The 17,693-nt window shown below is 36.8% G+C and overlaps 2 protein-coding genes across 7 annotated transcripts; one reads left to right on the top strand and one right to left on the bottom strand.

Annotated features, from left to right (window-relative positions):
* The first annotated feature begins 3,187 nt into the window (after positions 1-3,187).
* LOC306884721 (sideroflexin-1-like) lies at positions 3,188-12,004 on the top strand. 5 transcript variants are annotated; one of them, XM_079440863.1, is made up of 12 exons: positions 3,190-3,273; positions 4,086-4,285; positions 4,363-4,537; positions 5,744-5,914; positions 6,483-6,581; positions 7,171-7,246; positions 8,260-8,345; positions 8,730-8,857; positions 9,145-9,194; positions 9,292-9,341; positions 9,430-9,477; positions 9,559-12,004. In XM_079440863.1, exons 3-12 carry the CDS (start codon positions 4,374-4,376, stop codon positions 9,653-9,655), a joined length of 969 nt encoding a protein of 322 aa, XP_079296989.1. In that variant the 5' UTR covers positions 3,190-3,273; positions 4,086-4,285; positions 4,363-4,373; the 3' UTR covers positions 9,656-12,004. The 5 variants fall into 5 exon arrangements, with proteins under 5 accessions (XP_079296988.1, XP_079296989.1, XP_079296991.1 ...); XM_079440862.1 differs by lacking the exon at positions 4,086-4,285 and having other exon boundaries at positions 3,188-3,273; positions 9,559-12,003; XM_079440865.1 differs by lacking the exon at positions 4,086-4,285 and having other exon boundaries at positions 3,194-3,273; positions 4,319-4,537; positions 9,559-12,003.
* Positions 12,005-13,035: 1,031 nt separating this feature from the next.
* selenou1a (selenoprotein U 1a) lies at positions 13,036-17,693 on the bottom strand. Of its 2 annotated transcripts, XM_079439874.1 has the most exons (7): positions 17,604-17,683; positions 15,976-16,362; positions 15,561-15,740; positions 15,332-15,423; positions 14,338-14,478; positions 13,787-13,951; positions 13,036-13,678 (listed from the first exon to the last, which is right to left on the bottom strand). In XM_079439874.1, the coding sequence occupies exons 2-7, from the start codon at positions 16,301-16,303 to the stop codon at positions 13,583-13,585; spliced, it is 1,002 nt and encodes a 333-aa protein (XP_079296000.1). In that variant the 5' UTR covers positions 16,304-16,362; positions 17,604-17,683; the 3' UTR covers positions 13,036-13,582. The 2 variants fall into 2 exon arrangements, with proteins under 2 accessions (XP_079296000.1, XP_079296001.1); XM_079439875.1 differs by lacking the exon at positions 15,976-16,362 and having other exon boundaries at positions 17,604-17,693.

Genomic DNA, 17,693 nt, shown 5'->3' with positions numbered 1-17,693 from the left:
ACACTAATGTGTTAAGATATACTTTTTTAACTTGTGAATGCATAAAGGGCCAGCAATGTCATTTACATATATTTGGGTACGGGTCCAGAAAAAAAAAAAAATGTTCTTAATGGATTAATCAAGAGAATTACATTACATTTGGTTAGTGATTATTTTATTTTTACTTTCATATTTTGTTTTGAAAAAACATTTCTATATAATTAAAAGTGTGTTCCATACAGCCTATTTTATGATACATTATCAATACCCATACCATTTTTTAAATAGAGATAATGAGTCAACAGGTGTTTCCAGGTGACCAGTACGAAAATCTGTTTCCTTCAGAAGGAAGCAGTACAGAATCTTCCTCAAATGGACAGAAAGTGCAGACCTTTTGAGTGAGACCTACTGGTTCTTTCTGACAGGATCATAGTCACATAATCTAAAGAAGTTGCCAGCACATTCAAATTTCTCATGTAGACACACAGGTTATAGTTATCAATGTAAATTTATTTTATGTACTGTATTTGTACATGTAAGAAAATTAATACAACTGTATACAAAAACGCTACGTGTATAATCATATTCTTAAATTATTCCTTTACCCTTAAAGTAGCGATAAATCAGGATCCATTTTCCTTAAAGAATCCCACTGAATCCAATGCGCATCATCTTGACCACATGTGCGTTCCTGCAGGTTTTTGGGTCAGGCAAGAAAAGAAGCTGGCGTTGTTATTTTGTTAGTCTAAACAGGAAGTTGGCGCTGTCGACTGACTGTCTCATCATCAGCACCTCGGACAGCGCTCAAGCAACAGGTTGCGTAAAGCGCATCGAAACGCTTCAGTGAACAATATAACAAGACAACATTCTCAGAGATGAAGTGCTGTCTCTCTTCTCCAGAATAAATAGCCTAGTTTAAATAAATCAGGGTGAGAGGACCTCAAAACTATACAAAGATCTTCCTCTATGAGATCCTTTAGGCACAGATGCAGTCAACAAGTTAGTAGGAAATTACTTACATTACCAGTAAGATTAATCCTAAATAAAAGATAATTTACCGTATTTACTTATCCCACTTAGGCCGTTGTTAATGTGATGCATAAATGAAAATAAAGTTGCATAAAGTTAAATGCCGTTACCTGTCTCCATGTTGTGCCGCATGACCTCACCTGAGACAAAGACAATATTAGCCTTCTTTAAGCCCGCCTCTCAGGGCATGTGATTGGATTATGTGGAGCTGCTCAGAAGGACACTGCACAAACTCATTTGGTCCAGTGGTTGACAATCGTCACTCATAGCATAAGAGTATTATATGAACATTGGTCTTGTGGAACAGATCCAATTAAGTCTCACGTTGGTCTGCAGGTAAGCCATGTCAGGCACTAAATGAAGAGTATTTCAACAAGATGTAGCCCAAGCTTCTCTTCTCTTTGGTGGTTAAATTATCTATCATGATTAAATGGTTGCAAGTAGGGGTGTTTGATCTAGAGAATTTCTTTGGATCAAATGGTGAATGTGGTTTCGTCTTCAGGATAAGCTGTAAGTGACCCCCTTTGGAGCATCAAGATCAGAACATCTTTCATGACACTATACTGCCATGTAGTGGTCATTTAAAGACATTTCTTTTCTGTGAATTTGGTTTTTAACCCAGTTAATCCCACAGGTCACAATAGTGCCTGTAAATAAGGTTTTCATTTATAAAGCTCTAAAAACCTTACTGACTGATGTTTTAGTGCATTCCCTGCACATATGGAAAAAAGGGTCTCAGTTAAATATGTGCAGGGGCAGTGTTAAATGCTGAGTGCCAATTGCCACATGACCAGAGCAGTTTATTTCCTGTTTGCACAATGAGAAGATGATGGCCACATCAATGCTCCAAAACAAAAGGCTAGTAAAGTATGTTAACATAAAGATATGAAAAAGATTGTTAGTCCACATTATATCTTTAAGGTGTTAATATATTTATTCACATATATTCAGTTTTGTGCATTTAGGTATACATATAAATCTAATTGTTGCTGTTAGTGAAGGCTGCACTAAATGTTGCAATGACAAAATATTGCATTAGCCTAAATGAAAAGTTCCAATGTTACAAATAAGTTACAATATTGATGCCGTAATACTGGTAGCACTAAAATAAAAATTTGATGATATGCTACAATAATTTTATAACAATTGCAACAACAATATACATTGACAACTGTATTTTTGGTCTTTTATCTCAGTATTCCTATCAGTGTTGTATAATGTTGTATAATGAATGTGATCAGTTGTGACCGACCATAAAACACAATGTTTCACACACTTTAAAAAAAAAAAAAAAATAAATAAATAAATAATTGATTATTTCCAAGGGTTACTAATGATACATCATTTGGATATTTTCAAGTCTGGGAAAATGTGGGATTAAACGGGTTAAGTGTATATAAACTAAAATTTTATTGCCGTGTAAATTCAATTCGCCACTGAAATTAATAATTTAATGTAGACCTTCCTTTAATGTTGGCCTATTTATTGTAGGCCTACATGTAAATTTCTGCCTCACCATATCACAAAATGCAACATCCCAAACTGCATACCATAGGTAACTTACATATTTGATACTATATGACTGAAATTGATGTTTTCAGATATTATACCTGTCTGTGATAATCATATGCCTCGTAAATATATTTAAAAACACACCTTGTTTGGCCAATCAGAAACGGTTTTGCCAGTCACTCTCAGCCTGCGTCCCAATGTGCATACTATCTATCCTAAATTAAATGAGATATTAGTAATTTTCAATACTATTTAGGGCAGATAGGTTGGATAGTATGCACATTGGGACGCAGGGTTATTTTGTTTCGCTGGAGGGGCTGGACTTTGGAGCAAGTGCCCTTCATTGCGGACTGTGTGGCTGAAGGAATAATTCTGTTTATATCTGGCTGAAATTTAGCAAAATCGCTTAAATCGCACCTTCAAAAAGCTGAAAACCCTCCTTAGATCAACTCCTTGGAGTCTAGCGCTACCAATGAATGGAGGCCTATCAGGAAATCACGAATCTAATAACCAATCACAGCGCAGCTCTCTTCCACGCCCGCCTTCAGAACCAACAACCAATCACAGCGCAGCTCTCTTCCACGCCCAGTCTCACGAGCCAACTGTAGACCTCTCTACTCTAAACACCGCCTTTTCACACAAAAAGTGTCAGTTCATCATTTAAGCCCTCTTCAGGCGGATTTTCAAGGCGAGACCGGAAGTGCGTTCAGTGAGTGTACTGTCGTCACGCAGAGGAAAGCAGTCAGGACTGAGGTACCTGCAGCTGAACCTTACCTGTGGTGATTTAGCAAGATCTGTGTCAGATATTTTACTGAATGACTCTTTAAACAAAAACGCTCCTTTGTCTGTTTTGATTTGGTTGTTGTTGTGTTCATGTAACGTTACGTGAGATTATGTTGAAGCTAGCTAACGGTATTTTAGCCAGTTTAAGGGGATATGAGTTTGTTCATAATTAAATTGCTTACTTTATAAGTTAAGTAAAAAAATGCACATACAAAGCAGCTTAACAAAGTGACGGCTTCGGTCAAATGAGATGAAATTCATGTCATAGGAAATGTCGGTATTTTGCATGTCCTTGTCAGTTCACCTCACAACACCAGGAGAGCAGCTAGCATTAGCTTCAGTAACTTAGCTGTAAATATGCGGTTTATATCGCTCGTTTTCCGTGGTAGATACACAATACTATTTTCTTTAGTTAATAAACTTTTTATTTACATACTTTTTGCAGTAAACAGCTGTGCGAGTTTAACAGCCCCGGCCAGTCCTCCTTCTTTCTATGTATTGCTAATCTCACATGTTCATCTGTCAGGCATGATTGTTTACAGGTGTGCATACTAATAAGCATTTTAAAATAAGCATTTAAAACAAAAATATGGTTTAAAAGCTGTTACTTTTTATGTCTCCAGTCATTCATTTTCTTGGTTTTGCTTTCACCTTTGGGACTATTTTATGTCACCTACCACAACTATGTTGGCATAGATGCAGTTCAACATTCATGACCGATATCTCAGTCATTTGTTTGTCTCAGTCTTTAGTCTAAAACTTACCTTGTTCCCACAAATCAGAGCAGAACACAAGATCCAGGGGGCGTGGTAGGATCTACATCCAACTCCTCCCACCTTACATGTACCTAAACCTACCCGTCTGCACCCCCTGATCCCTAAACCCACCCACCCCTAAACCTACCCATCTCCACCCCCTAGATGTGGATTCAACCCTGTCCCCTGGATCTTTGTTCTGCAGTGAGGGGCTACTGACAAATCAGGTTTAAACAACTTCTAAACCTTTTGTTTTTCAGTCTAATTGGTCGCTATAACCCAGACTTCTTTGTGATCTTCACAGAAGCCGATAGGATGTCTGGAGATTTGCCTCTGAATATCAACATTAAGGAAGCACGATGGGACCAGGGCACGTTTATGGGCCGAGCTCAGCACTTCTTCATGGTGACAGACCCCAGAAACGTGCTGCTGTCCAGTGAGGTTTTGGAGGATGCCAGAGTAACTGTGGAGAACTACAGGTCTGTGATCTCTCTGGTCTGTTTTAATGCTGTATTTGTGAACTTCAGGGGTGAAATCCTTTACTTTAACATAATGTAGAAACTGTAGAATTACCAATCACAACATTACTGGAGAAGTTTTAGAGTGCAATATATAGAATGTTCGTTTCCCTTTCTAAATAAACTCTTAAAACACTGTAGCGTGGATTTATTGTTTGAAACTAGGCCCTGCTAATTACATCTGTGCATCTCGTTTGTCTTGTTTTCATAAATAGCAGCAAGGTTTCACTTTGTCAAAAGAGGAACTATGGTGAAATGAAAATCTGCTCAAATAAGAGACTTTTATATAATGAACATTTAGTATTCTTTTGAACCAAATTTTGAACAGTGGTATAAGAGTATTTTTGTAAGAAATTATTCAGCAAAAAAATTTACAGCGTTTTTGACAGACTTTTACTTTGTTACAAGAAATTTCAATTTCAATTTCTTTTAAACTTTCTATTCATCATGGAATCCTAAAAAAAAAAGCATCTCAATTTCCACAAAAATAGCAGCACAGCTGTTTTCAACATTGATAATACGAAATGTCTTAAAGCACCAAATCAGCATGTTTTTTTAAAGATCATGTGACACCGAAGACTAGAGTAATAGCTGCTGCAAATTCAGTTTTGTCATAATAGGATTTATTACATTTTAAAACATATCAAAATAGGAAACTGTTATTTTAAATTGTAATAATATTTTACAATATTTTGGATTGAATAAATGCAGCCTTGATGAGCATAAGAGACTTCTTTCAAAAAAACACAAACAAATTACCATTCTCAATCTTTTGAAGTAGTATATATGTGTTATTTACCTCCCCTGATGCCCTGTGAAGTCTTCTTAATGGCTGTTTTCAAACACTCCCCCATCTTCCATTGGTCAGACAAACAGATGTCAGTCCCACCCCAAATGCCATTGGTCAGTGTTGCTGGTTAAGATACTCAAACAAAAATAGAAATGTTTTGAAAGTGCCACAGAGCTTTTCAGAGGAATCAACCCACGAATGGCTTACTTGTGTCTCTCCAAATTAAGCTGGGATAGAGGAACTATTTTAAAATCCAAAAATGTCACACTTCAGCTTTAAATACTGTTTTAGCTCCCCATGCTGTTGTCAGTTTATCATAGGATCAGTCAATGTTTTCATATATTACTGTTAATCTACTGCTTTGCCCTCTTTTACAGGTTGGGAATCTTGAAGCCTGGGCTAACAGAAGATGAACTATGGAGGGCCAAATACATCTACGACTCTGCTTTCCACCCAGACACAGGAGAGAAAATGCTGCTAGTTGGACGCATGTCTGCACAAGTGCCCATGAACATGACCATTACGGGTTGCATGCTTACCTTTTACAGGTAAGCACACAGTCACACTGGATCACTCATTGTTCTGGACACCATATGGGCAGAAAGTGTATATAGACCTGAAAATGTTATACATCAAAGCCAGAAAAGGAAACTGAGTCAGTTTTTCCATGGCCTGGGATAAATATCCCCGCTCAGTTCTGGGAATACTTCCTAAATGAGTCATCATGGAAAAGACAGCACTCCTACTGAATAGTTTAGTTTAGTGGTTTGATTCAGGGGTGGAATTTTCACTTTTTATGGTGGTATTTTGTGCTCTTAAAACATTAATCAAAAGTAAAAGAATACTTCTGATTAATGTTTTAAGAAAAAAAAAAGCCATTTCTTTTTTTTACTGGTTTTGTGGACACTTTTATTTTTTAACTTGGGTCAGTGAGTCATCTGCAAATGAGTCATTTTGAGCAAGACCAACATGTGACTCAAATTACAGCCTTGCATCACTTTATCACTGCAGCATTGTCTATGAAAGGGTTTTTAATAAAAAAAAAAAAATAGTCTTATAATATTTTTTAAAAATATGCATTTTTCATTTAATTTAAGTCTCTCTCTCTGTTATCAGGACAACCCCAGCAGTGGTGTTTTGGCAGTGGGTAAACCAGTCCTTCAACGCCATTGTCAACTACACTAACCGCAGTGGAGACGCAGCAATCACCATGAAGTATGAAGGCTAAGATCGCTACTAGAAACTAGGTTTCTATGTGGAGGCCTCATGGCAGCCCCTCTCTTGATGGTGTGATGCATTTCGCCCACACTATGTTGGTATATTGCACAGTTTAGTTTCCTGAAAGCTGTTGCATGAGCCAAATTGCCATGATGATACAAATGGTGGAATCTGTTCCACTTGTACTCCATGAAGTTTCATGGAGCAGAGATGCCAGTGTTTCATGATCACTACACATTCCGAATACAGGCACATTCAGACAGCATGCTCATTTATTCATGTTTCCATTCTGATCATGTGTTTATTGGCAGTTTATCATCTAACAGCATAATTGCCTGTATCATTTTTTCACTAAGCATCAGTTGCTGGATTTACAGGTTTTGCAGTGAGGCTTGTATTGTTTTAAAATAGTTTGCCATGCTTTAGGGATGAACACACTACTCAACATTCTAAACCCAAGGCTTCTTGATAAAGGAGAGTTGTGTATTCTGTAATATCAGTAATTATGAGCTTCATGTAAAATATTAATGGTACTGATCTGTTCGGTAATACTTAAGACATATATATTTTATTTGAACTTTTGCAGTCAGCTTGGAGCAGCCTACGTTAGTGCTACAACTGGAGCTGTAGTAACAGCCCTTGGACTGAAGTCTCTGACCAAGGTCTGTCCTTTCACTAAACTACTCAGAATTTATAGTTAATCACAGGGTGACTTTAAGCAAACAAAATATTTTAACATTAAGGGCTAGATTTACTAAACAGGGCAAATTAGCGTTAGAGCGCAATTCCATAAAAGTGCCGATAGGAGGGGAAAATTCTGCAGGTTATTTACTAACAATACACACATTAAAGAACAGACGCAGCCAGTTAATTTCCATAATGACCAGCACAATCTACCAAGAGCAGCGCAAATTACCGCCTGCTTTAAGACATGCTTTTTTTGTGGCGTTAAATAATGGTGCAAATACCAGAAATTTGATGAACACAAACATTAGTAAATTGCGTTGCGTGATTCATTTTAATACTTTCCTCCCATAAATTTTGCGTATGAAACAGAAACTCCTACAAATGCATATTCAGTAAGGTCAGGTACAAAAATAATGGCGTCCTTGCCTTTTCAGTGCTAATTTTTCACCGCGCGTCTTTAGTAAATCCTGACAGAACTATTTTCATGCCAAAAGAGTGTTTACGCTGGCTCAAGCTGTTAGTAATTCTGGCCCTAAGATATCAGTTTACTACTCACTATTGTTTTCATTTATATATTTTCATATATACACTACTGTTCACTTTTTTTTGAGGATTTTTAACATTAAAATAATTAATTTATTTTAACATCTCTTATGCTCACCAATGCTGTGTTTATTTGATCAAAATTATTGACATATTTTAAATGAAAGCACTTTTTTTTATTTAATTGTTTTAATTCATATATTCTCAGCAGCTATTACTCCAGTTAGCAAACAGCAAAAGATGTTTAAAAAAATGTAGGCAGTGGTTAAATATTTTTATCTTTATTACCCTGTGCAAAAATTAGATTTGCCCCTCTCTTGGATTAAAGGAATAGTTCACCCCAAAATGATGAAAAACGTGAATTAGCCCTTTAATTGTTAACTGTTGTTTTTTCATCTAGACAGTATATGGCAGTAGTGACTTGAAATATCTTATCTTTTCTCAGCGCTTGCCAGCTATTATGGGGCGTTTTGTTCCATTTGCTGCAGTGGCAGCAGCAAACTGTATCAACATACCCTTCATGAGACAAAGGTAAGTGACAGAACTTTTTTAATTACTAAAATATACATATGTTGGTGTTGAATCAACCATTGAGCAAATTTTTGGTAACACTTTACTTAAAGCCTTTATGTATAATGCATTATATAGGGTTATTAAAGGGTATAATTCATTATTATAATTATTCATAATCTACATTGTAACACATTATATCTTGTCGTAAATAATTATAACTGAATTTAAAATGCATAGTGTAACAATGAATTGGTGTTATAATGTCTTAATTGAAATTGTAATGCATCATAAGGTGCATTACAATGCATAATTAATGCATTAAAACTACTTTTATAATGCATTATACATAAGGCTTTAAGTAAAGTGTCAGAGAATTATTCTCTTTTCTCAATTCTTCTACAGAGAGCTGAAGTATGGTATTCCTGTTACCGATGCTGAGGGAAAACGTCTCGGAGAATCAAGTAAAGCTGCTAAGCAAGCCATCGTACAGGTGGTGGTGTCTCGTATCGGCATGGCAGTGCCAGCCATGGGTAAGCTTTAGATATTTTTCACATAAATATTTTGGAGTTCCTAATTTTTATTTTTTTTTGTCTAGTGTACATCTGAATTTTCTTTTTATAACCTCTTGTTAATTGTATACCTTGTATAATTTATTCAGAGATCGGCATTAACATAGCCTTGATGCTGGCATGGCGTTAAAAAGTGAATAAATAAATAAATAATCCACAGCCAAATAAATTAGTTAAATATTAGCTAAAATATTAGCTAAAAATTTTTTCTTCTTCCTTTGAAAAATTGTGAATTATTCCTCAAACAGCTATTCCTCCAGTTATCATGAATGCCTTAGAGAAGAAGGCCTTCATGAAGGTAAGGAATCACAAACAGACTCATTTCAAGCATCTATCTGAATCTGTCTGAGAGGACGTGTTTTAAACTGCTTCTTAAAAATGTGTGAATTTCTCAGCGTTTCCCGGTTCTCAATGCCCCTGTACAAGTTGGACTTGTTGGACTCTGGTGAGTTTTTAAGGTTTGTTCGTAATACACTGCAATCATGGTTTAAAACGATGAATGAATTACTTATTTTACATATTCATCTCCACAGTCTGGTGTTTGCCACTCCGCTGTGCTGTGCTCTGTTCCCACAGAAGAGGTGAGTGCTTCTAATTTAGAAACGCTTTTGCCATGGTTTGATTTGTATGCTGATTTGAGTTGTTTTTCTGTCTCTGTGAAGTTCTATGAAGGTGAACAGCCTGGAGCCGGAGCTTCAAGAGAGTATTCGACAAAGCAATCCTAACATCACTACTGTTTATTTTAACAAGGGTCTGTAGAAAGGTCTAGGTTGCAGCCCATTTTGATATCCTCCACTGCGCTGGAGGTTAGTGGGCATAGCTTGAAGGGTAGAACATATTTATTTTTGTTTTGCTGTCTGGAGTTATATATTTTTGGTCAATTTTACCCATGTTATTCTACTATCCAAAATGACTATATGTACAGTGAAGGTCAGAACTTGCTGCTGGATTTAGTTAAAGATGCTTGAATGTTAACTGCTGCATTGCTTTACGCCTCCATCTTGTGTTGACCACACACACGTAGACTTATTTACCAGTATATTCATTACTTTGATTTATACTAGATTATCATAGGCATGTTGTATGTTTTTGTTTTTCCACTAATGATCTTTAGCTCTGACCTGTCTAAGATTTCCAGGTTTGTGGCTCAAACGTCTTTCCAACTCCACTCTCCCTTGTGCATTGTTACTAAAGACAGTTACAGAAATAGGGTTTTCAACTTTATTCTGCCAGAAGGAGTATTTTCACCTTTCATGCACCACTATATGCCCATTTAAGTGCACTTGCGCAGTCAATGTGGTGTGCTTTACTCCTTGAAACCCTGAGATGTGCAAGCACTCCTTCATGAGCACATCAAAAATGATCAGGTGACTATCACTGATATCATTTCCTGCAGGCCATACTTCATCATTATTTCTGTCTAAGCCTTATAGACCTGTGTGGTTGGAGCTCATTTCAAATGTCTCCAAGACACATGGTTACGTGGATTGTAGTTTGTGTACTGCAGAAAGGTCAAAATAATATTTCTTGGAGTATTTAATACTTATTATTAGCATTTGTGATTGTATGAATAATTTCCCCATATAGCACAGAATGTGTCTGGGCGTAAAGACAAGCTCTACATATCTCAGGCAGCAAGAGCAAATGATAAGAACAAAATTTGCTCATGTTCAATAGAAATATGCTCGGTTGGAGTATGAAGTTGCTTCATATGCCCTGCTTGATCATGTATTACATCTCAGACATGTACAGTTATGGGAACAACAATCAGATTTCTTTATGGTTGTCATGGGGGAATCTATTATATGTTTTAGTAATAATATATATGATGATGTCAGTCATAGTGTCTGTAGTATATGATATAACCATTTGTAAGTTCACTAGCCTCTGGCCCTGTAAACTGAGTGCATATGATCAAACTTGTTTTGTTGTTGTCTGGTTCCTGTTGTTTTTGTGGATGAAGTTAATCCTTTACAGTGTTTATTTATTTTTTATTTTTTGGTCATCAGACTCGCAACTCTGCTTTTTGGGTGCAACGGCACATAGACTTGTCGTTATTCTCATCATATCCTCTAAGAGGCAGTAGAGATCTGTTGTTTTTGATCTAAGCACTCCATTGTAGGCATATAATTTAGCCTAATGTCTAAGCACATTAAATGTTACACAAGTATGCTGTTGAAAAAGGTAGCCCAGTAGAAAGCAGTCAGGGTTTTGATGCTTTCTGTATTTGATGCACAAATTCCCTGTTACTTTGATGATAGTACAAAAAAGTTTGATATAGAAAAGTGTTGGATTTGTTATGCAAACATGATTATTTGATTGGGATTTAGACAAACCTGTCTGATTTCTTCCTGGGATGTCCTGTTACACCAAATATCACAGACCACCTAGTGTCAAGACTCGTTCTTTCTTTCAAAATGTGCCAGCATATAAAATTTGGTTGGTCGTGTAATGCTTACCAGCGTCACAATGATTTATAGTAATGCTCACCATGATAGACACAGAATTTCAAACTTAAACTGACGTTAGACTGTCATAGCATCCTCAACCACACTGACCCAGCTTACTGTCTGTAATATCAGCAATACACCTAATTATTAGCAAAGGTGGTGATTTCAAGATCTTTCAAATATTTTATGATTGTATATTGCACTAGACCACTGACAATGTTTATAGGATGTAAAACCATAATGTTGTAATTGTACAGATTAACTATCATGTTAATGAACTTAAACTTGTTAATGTTAATGATCATGTTATCTTCTATATGCAGTTATAACATTATGGTTGTCCATCAAATTGTCATATGTCAAAACAAAATATAGATTCTCACACCAAATAAAACCTCGCCAAAAGAATACTGAATCACTGCACATATGCTTGATGCTTAGAGCACAATTTATTGATCGGTCTCCTTTAGTATGAAAAGTGCAGACAAATGCAAGTGCAATAATTAGGGTGATGTTACTTGCATGTAAAGAAAGACCCACTTCAGCAGTTATTCTATATGTTATTATTGGTGCTTATTGTTTTATTTTTCCAGCATTTTATATTGTTTGTTAAATCCTTGTATTTTTTCTGGAAAAATATAATAAAGATGTTAAACTATGTCTGACTGAGACTATACTTTGTCAGCATTTGCTATAGAGGGGCATCATACTTAGAAGTATCGAGAAAATATTTGACATACAACAGCTGATTTAAAGGAATAGTTCAACCAAAAAGTAAAAGTTGCCCTCAGGTCATCCAAGATGTAGAAGAGTTTGTTTTTATTGGAATAGATTTGGAGAAATGTAGCATTGCATTACATCTTGCTCACCAATGAATGCTCTTCAGTGAATGGGTGCCGTCGGAATGCGAGTCCAAACAGCTGATAAAAAAAATAATCACAAATAATCCACCCAACTCCAGTCCATCAGTTTATGTCGTGAAGTGAGACGCTGTGTGTTTGTAACAAATTAATAGACATTAACTTAAAAAAAAAAAATACAAGCCTTGTCTGAATCAAGAAATACACAGAGATCAAGCAGCATTAACAAGCGACAACAGTTTTAACCAAACATGTCAGTGGATTTTGATGTGAGAGGACAATAAGGGATGGACTTTTCCACTGGAGGAAAAGTTATAGATTATGGACTCCTATTGGCCAGAAGTAATGCTTTAAAGTTAAAATGCCTTGGTGAAGTTGTTTCTTACAAACACACAGCTCTTCATTTGACATGATGTTAATTGATGGACCAAAGTCATGCTTTTATCAGCTGCTTCAATTCTCATTCTGAAAGTACCCATTCACTGCAAGGGGATCCATTGGTGAACAATTCATTGAAGGGGAGTACATGTTAATTTTAGGGTGAACTATACCTTTAATCAGACATTCTGAACCGGATGGCTTGGCTTCCCCAGAAGGAACACAGATTTGTAATTGAGCAACAAGCAAAATGCTATCGTTAAAGTCCTGCCTTTAAAATGCAATCATACCAGTAGGTGGGCAGAGAAATGTATTTGTTGCACATGCAAATATACTAATCAGGGATTAGAGCTTAATGGCTCAGTAGTAAATTGTGTTGTGGAGAAATACAATGTAAATGACAGCAATTCACATGAATAATGCACAAAAGAATCTCAAATGAAGACAAACTGAATCTTTGGAGATGACATGTTTATTGTTCATAGTGTCCACCCCTAGCTGAACCTTTGGCTGCTCACTGACCAGAAACCAGCAGGTTTGTAAGCATGTGTTTGCATCAGGTCTGCTCTTTCAACATGGGAGTTTGGAGACAGACTTTCATTAATACACATACCACAGAAAACCACCAGGGTGGCAGCAGGCAACCAAACGAACGCAGCAGGTGAAAAACAACAATACAATGATTCATGACAAGCAATTTCTAAAGTGCAAAAACAATATTACTTAATTAAACAACATTACTCCCATTTGTACATACTAAAGCACCAGAATTAAAATGAGGCCACATGCAACAAAGCGGCATTGTTACTTAGCTCTTAAATGTACCAGTCAGTGCTAACAATTCAACAACCTGAGCTTTTCTCTCTATTCACAGCATTAGTAGGAGAGATGAAGTGTGATGAGGTGGGATGTGACTCTATATCAAGGGAGAACTTTCCTTAAATCTATTTTAATCAAACTTGGCAGCTTTGCTGCACCTGACAAACTTAAGACAACATCTACTTTTCTACCACAATTTTCTTAGCGGCTTCCAAAACCGACTCTATGTTGACTTTATCTCCAAACTCCTTTTCTCTGTGCTCTAGAAGAACCCCCTGAAAACAACAAAAAACAGGATATGTGTGGACAAGCAAGTGTTTGAAGAAGCTCTGAAATGCACTTTGTTGCTTTGTAATGGTGCTATGAAATATCTAATAGATTACCTGTTCACCAGATCCGATGACAAACACCCCTCCCAGGATGAAACCTTCTCCATTCATGTTGCCTTGGTGACCAGACCTCCAGGCTCTTATAAAGTTTTGCCAGACTCCCAAGCGAATGAAACCAAGCACACCCATCATCCTCTGTTGTGGCCCATAAAAAGCTTGCTGTGCACAGTTAAGACACCCAAGCAGAATGAATAATGAATAATTCATTATTGGTAGCTTTATGCTCTATTCTGCAATACATTAAGTAATAAATCATGCAGGCATGATTGAGCTTCTGTTGAACATATTTGATTTGCTCTATGCACTATATGTGCGAGTGTCTTTCAGAAGACTTGGATTAAGCAGCTCAATTCATATGGATTTCTTTTATGATCCCTTTATTAACTTTTTGGTTTTGGTTTCATGGACTTGCAATGAAAGGAGACACAGAAAACTCATTAAAACATCTTCATTTGTGTTTTGAAGATGAAAAAAAGTCTTATGGGTTTGTAAATGATTACAGAATTTTCATTTTTGGGTGAACTATGCCTTTAATGTTTACTAACCTTTTCATCCAGGAAGATCTCCCCTGCAAAGTGAGGCCTGAAGTCCTGAATCTCTGTACCTACATTCTCCTTCACAACAGCATACAGAGGGACCCCGAGCTCATCCAGCTGGGGCTTCAGAGAGGACAGCTCAGAGGCCTCCTGCAGATACATAATCATGTCATCTGCAGCCCCACATGTTTGTGTATTCATTATTTAGACTTATGGGTTTGTGCTTTTAGCAGCTAAAAGCAGTGCAGTATTCTTAGCTTCTTTTTAAGGAATAGTTCACCCAAAATGAAAATTTGCTGAAAATGTACTGAACCTCAGGGTGACCAAAATGTAAATGAGTTTGGTTCATCAGTTGAACAGATTGAAGAAATTCAATCTAAGAAATACATCACTTTTTCACCAATGGACCCTCTGCAGTGAATGGGTGTTATCAGAATGAGAGTCCAAACAGCTGAGAAAACATCCCAATAATTCACAAGTGATCCACAGTCCTTCAATTAATGGAAAAATGTGTCAGTGGATTTTGATGAGAGGAGAAAAGGGAATGGACATTTTTTACTGAAGGAAGCATTATTATGGATTGTGGACTTGTATTTTGGTCAGAAGCAATCGTTTAGCAAATGCCTTGATGGATTTGTTTCCGAAAAACAGGCAGCTTATTGCTTCACAAAATGTAAAATCTACTGATAGACTGGACTGGAGTCATGTGGATTATTGTGATGTTTTCTCAGCTGTTTGGACTCTCATACTGACGGCACCCATTCACTGCAGAGGATCCATTGGTGAGCAAGTGATGTAATGCTAAAATCTAACATGATGAAGAAACAAACTCATTTATATCTTGGCCTGAGGGTGAGTAAATATAATTTTTTTGGGGTGAACCATTCCTTTAACATAGATTTTCCCCCAAATCAGTGCAGAAAATGCAAAAAGTGGTCAGATTTTGTCTGGGCAAAAAAATAAGAGCAACTGAACTTTCTTATGAGGAGCATGATCACTTTACCTCTCTGCACAAAAATCATCCAGGTCGCCGGACAGCCATGATCACCGCACCAGAGTTCTCCCAGAGTGTTTTTGCTTTTAAAGCCCTCTCATCTGAATAGATATAGATGAAAAAACATTCAATAAATACTGTGTTTCCTTCAATGCTCTTCTTAATTATGACAGCAACTGGCCAAAATTTTATTTAAAAAATCCTCATCACTTCATGTGGATTTCAGTTCATTTCTTACCACTGTCGGTGGTTTTGAGGTCAGCATTTCCTAGATACTCTACAGAAGCAGCTGCCGGTTTAGTCAGCATGAAGTCAGTGTTTGCAAGTATTATGCCGGCGATGGCGGCCCCCACAGCACCAAGACCGAGTGACCACATACCCATAGCAAGCGTCTCACCCTCCAGGACAGACGATGACACTACAGGGAAAAGATGTATGGTAGGTTACATGAAACATTGTTTCAATAACAAAGAGTAATTTGTGGGAGCCAAGATGTCATTTCCTTTTCACGATCAACCCAAGTAAGCAAAGAATACCATTTCACCCAAAGAGTCTGTTTTTTCTTTTTTTAAACCTGACATACTTGTACTAAAGGTAAGCATGTAATTGCTATAACAACTCTATACTAAGACATGCTGGGGCAGGAGCAGTACCTTTTGTCTTTCTAATGGGGGACTCGCTGTTCTGGCTTTTCCTTGAGAAGTGCCAGTTTGTTGAAAAAGCACGTAAGCATACAGAGTTGACAGAAGTGGGCAGCACTAATGTTATGAATGCTGGTCGGCATGTAGTGATGGTCAGCGGGATATACTTTGGAGGGAAGTTATGAGTTACGACTGTTTTATTAAAGGCTACAAGCTGGGGGGACTGGGACACAGAGACTCTGTACTTGACACCACTATTCACACAAAGAGAAAATCTTCCTCTTGGTGACAAAAGGGTCAAACGCGTGGGTCGCAGTCGCATGAGGGCCATTGCTAACATCCAAGGTGAGTTTAGCCAACCTTTCCCAATCAGGTAAAAGTGCAGTTCAGTGGGAAGCTCTGGAGAGGAAAGGAAAACAGCACTTTACCTCTCAATGTAGGTAAAAATGAAACCCAAAAATAAGGACTGTCTGGGTGTACACACTTGAGAAAAAGTAGTACACTTTTAAAAAGTACTTATTACAGAGATAAAATTCTTCAAAAGAACCTCTTTAATTGCGAAATAAATGTAATGTTTTTGGACATTTAATTGCATGTTAGTTGCAATTAAATAAAAAAATATTTTTAATGCAATTAAATAAGGAACTTAAGTACATCTTTATATGTATTTCAGAATTCTATTGCCTTTGAAATATGGTTAAAGTATACTGTCGATTGTACTGACAAGCAATCATTGTAAACAGAAATATACTTTAATATCTTTTCTATTAAAATGTGTATGTCATGTAATTATATAATTGTAATGAAGTTGCAATTTGCAATAGTGCAAAACACAAAAGTTTAAACTATAATAAATCAATCACTTTACATGTGCATTAGTAACAAAAACAAGTGCACTTCTTTTTAAAAGTGTACTCTTCTAGTGCACTTAAATGGCAAAACACTACGTGTCCACATATAATTAGTGCATTTCTTTTGAAGGACATACTGTACATCTCTGAAGGTATGATTTATCTAATTAAAGGTCTGCACTGCTAAAAAATTAAATACTCATCCTCCTCCCAGAATGCACATTTCTGGGCTTCCTGATAAGAAATAAAACCTGTCATTTACGTCAAGAAATGGAAAAACAACTGAACTGCACAGGGTATTTATATATAACGTTAGGCACACTCTGTTTATCCTGGATACTTGTGCCGACTTCTGTCATTCATGTTATGTAACGTTACTGAATTCTAGAAAGATCAAAAGCGTTACCAAATAACTCGAATACTACCAATTATCTACTGCGTGGAAGTGTAAAGAATTAAAAATAATCAATAAGTAATAACTTAAATACTTACTGACCCCAAGCAGAATTGATATACATATGCTAATTAAACGTAAGGTTACTAAAAGGATACCAAAGCAATGTTGTAGGTAATGGTGAATCAGCTTAGAGATGGGTTTTTATTGTGCACCGCTTGCACAGGAGGCTAAAGTACATTGAGCTAACAACTACTGGCTAGCTTGTTTGACTAGCTAGAGTTAGATTTTTGTTGCAATACCAGATACAAGCGTTGACAATACGAACATAATATACAATATTATCTGCATTAATGCGCAAAAGTTAAAAACAAAGCAAAACGAATAATACTCACGGCTTGCGGTTCAACGGCTGCGTGTCAGTTGGCGTGGGACAGAGACGCGTTCAGCGGGAGGAGCACTAGCCTCTAGCACTAGCCAACCTC

Source organism: Barbus barbus (assembly GCF_936440315.1).
Source record: "Barbus barbus genome assembly, chromosome: 18".
NCBI classification, from domain to species: Eukaryota; Metazoa; Chordata; class Actinopteri; order Cypriniformes; family Cyprinidae; genus Barbus; species Barbus barbus.
This window is presented reverse-complemented; position numbering and strand designations above follow the sequence as displayed.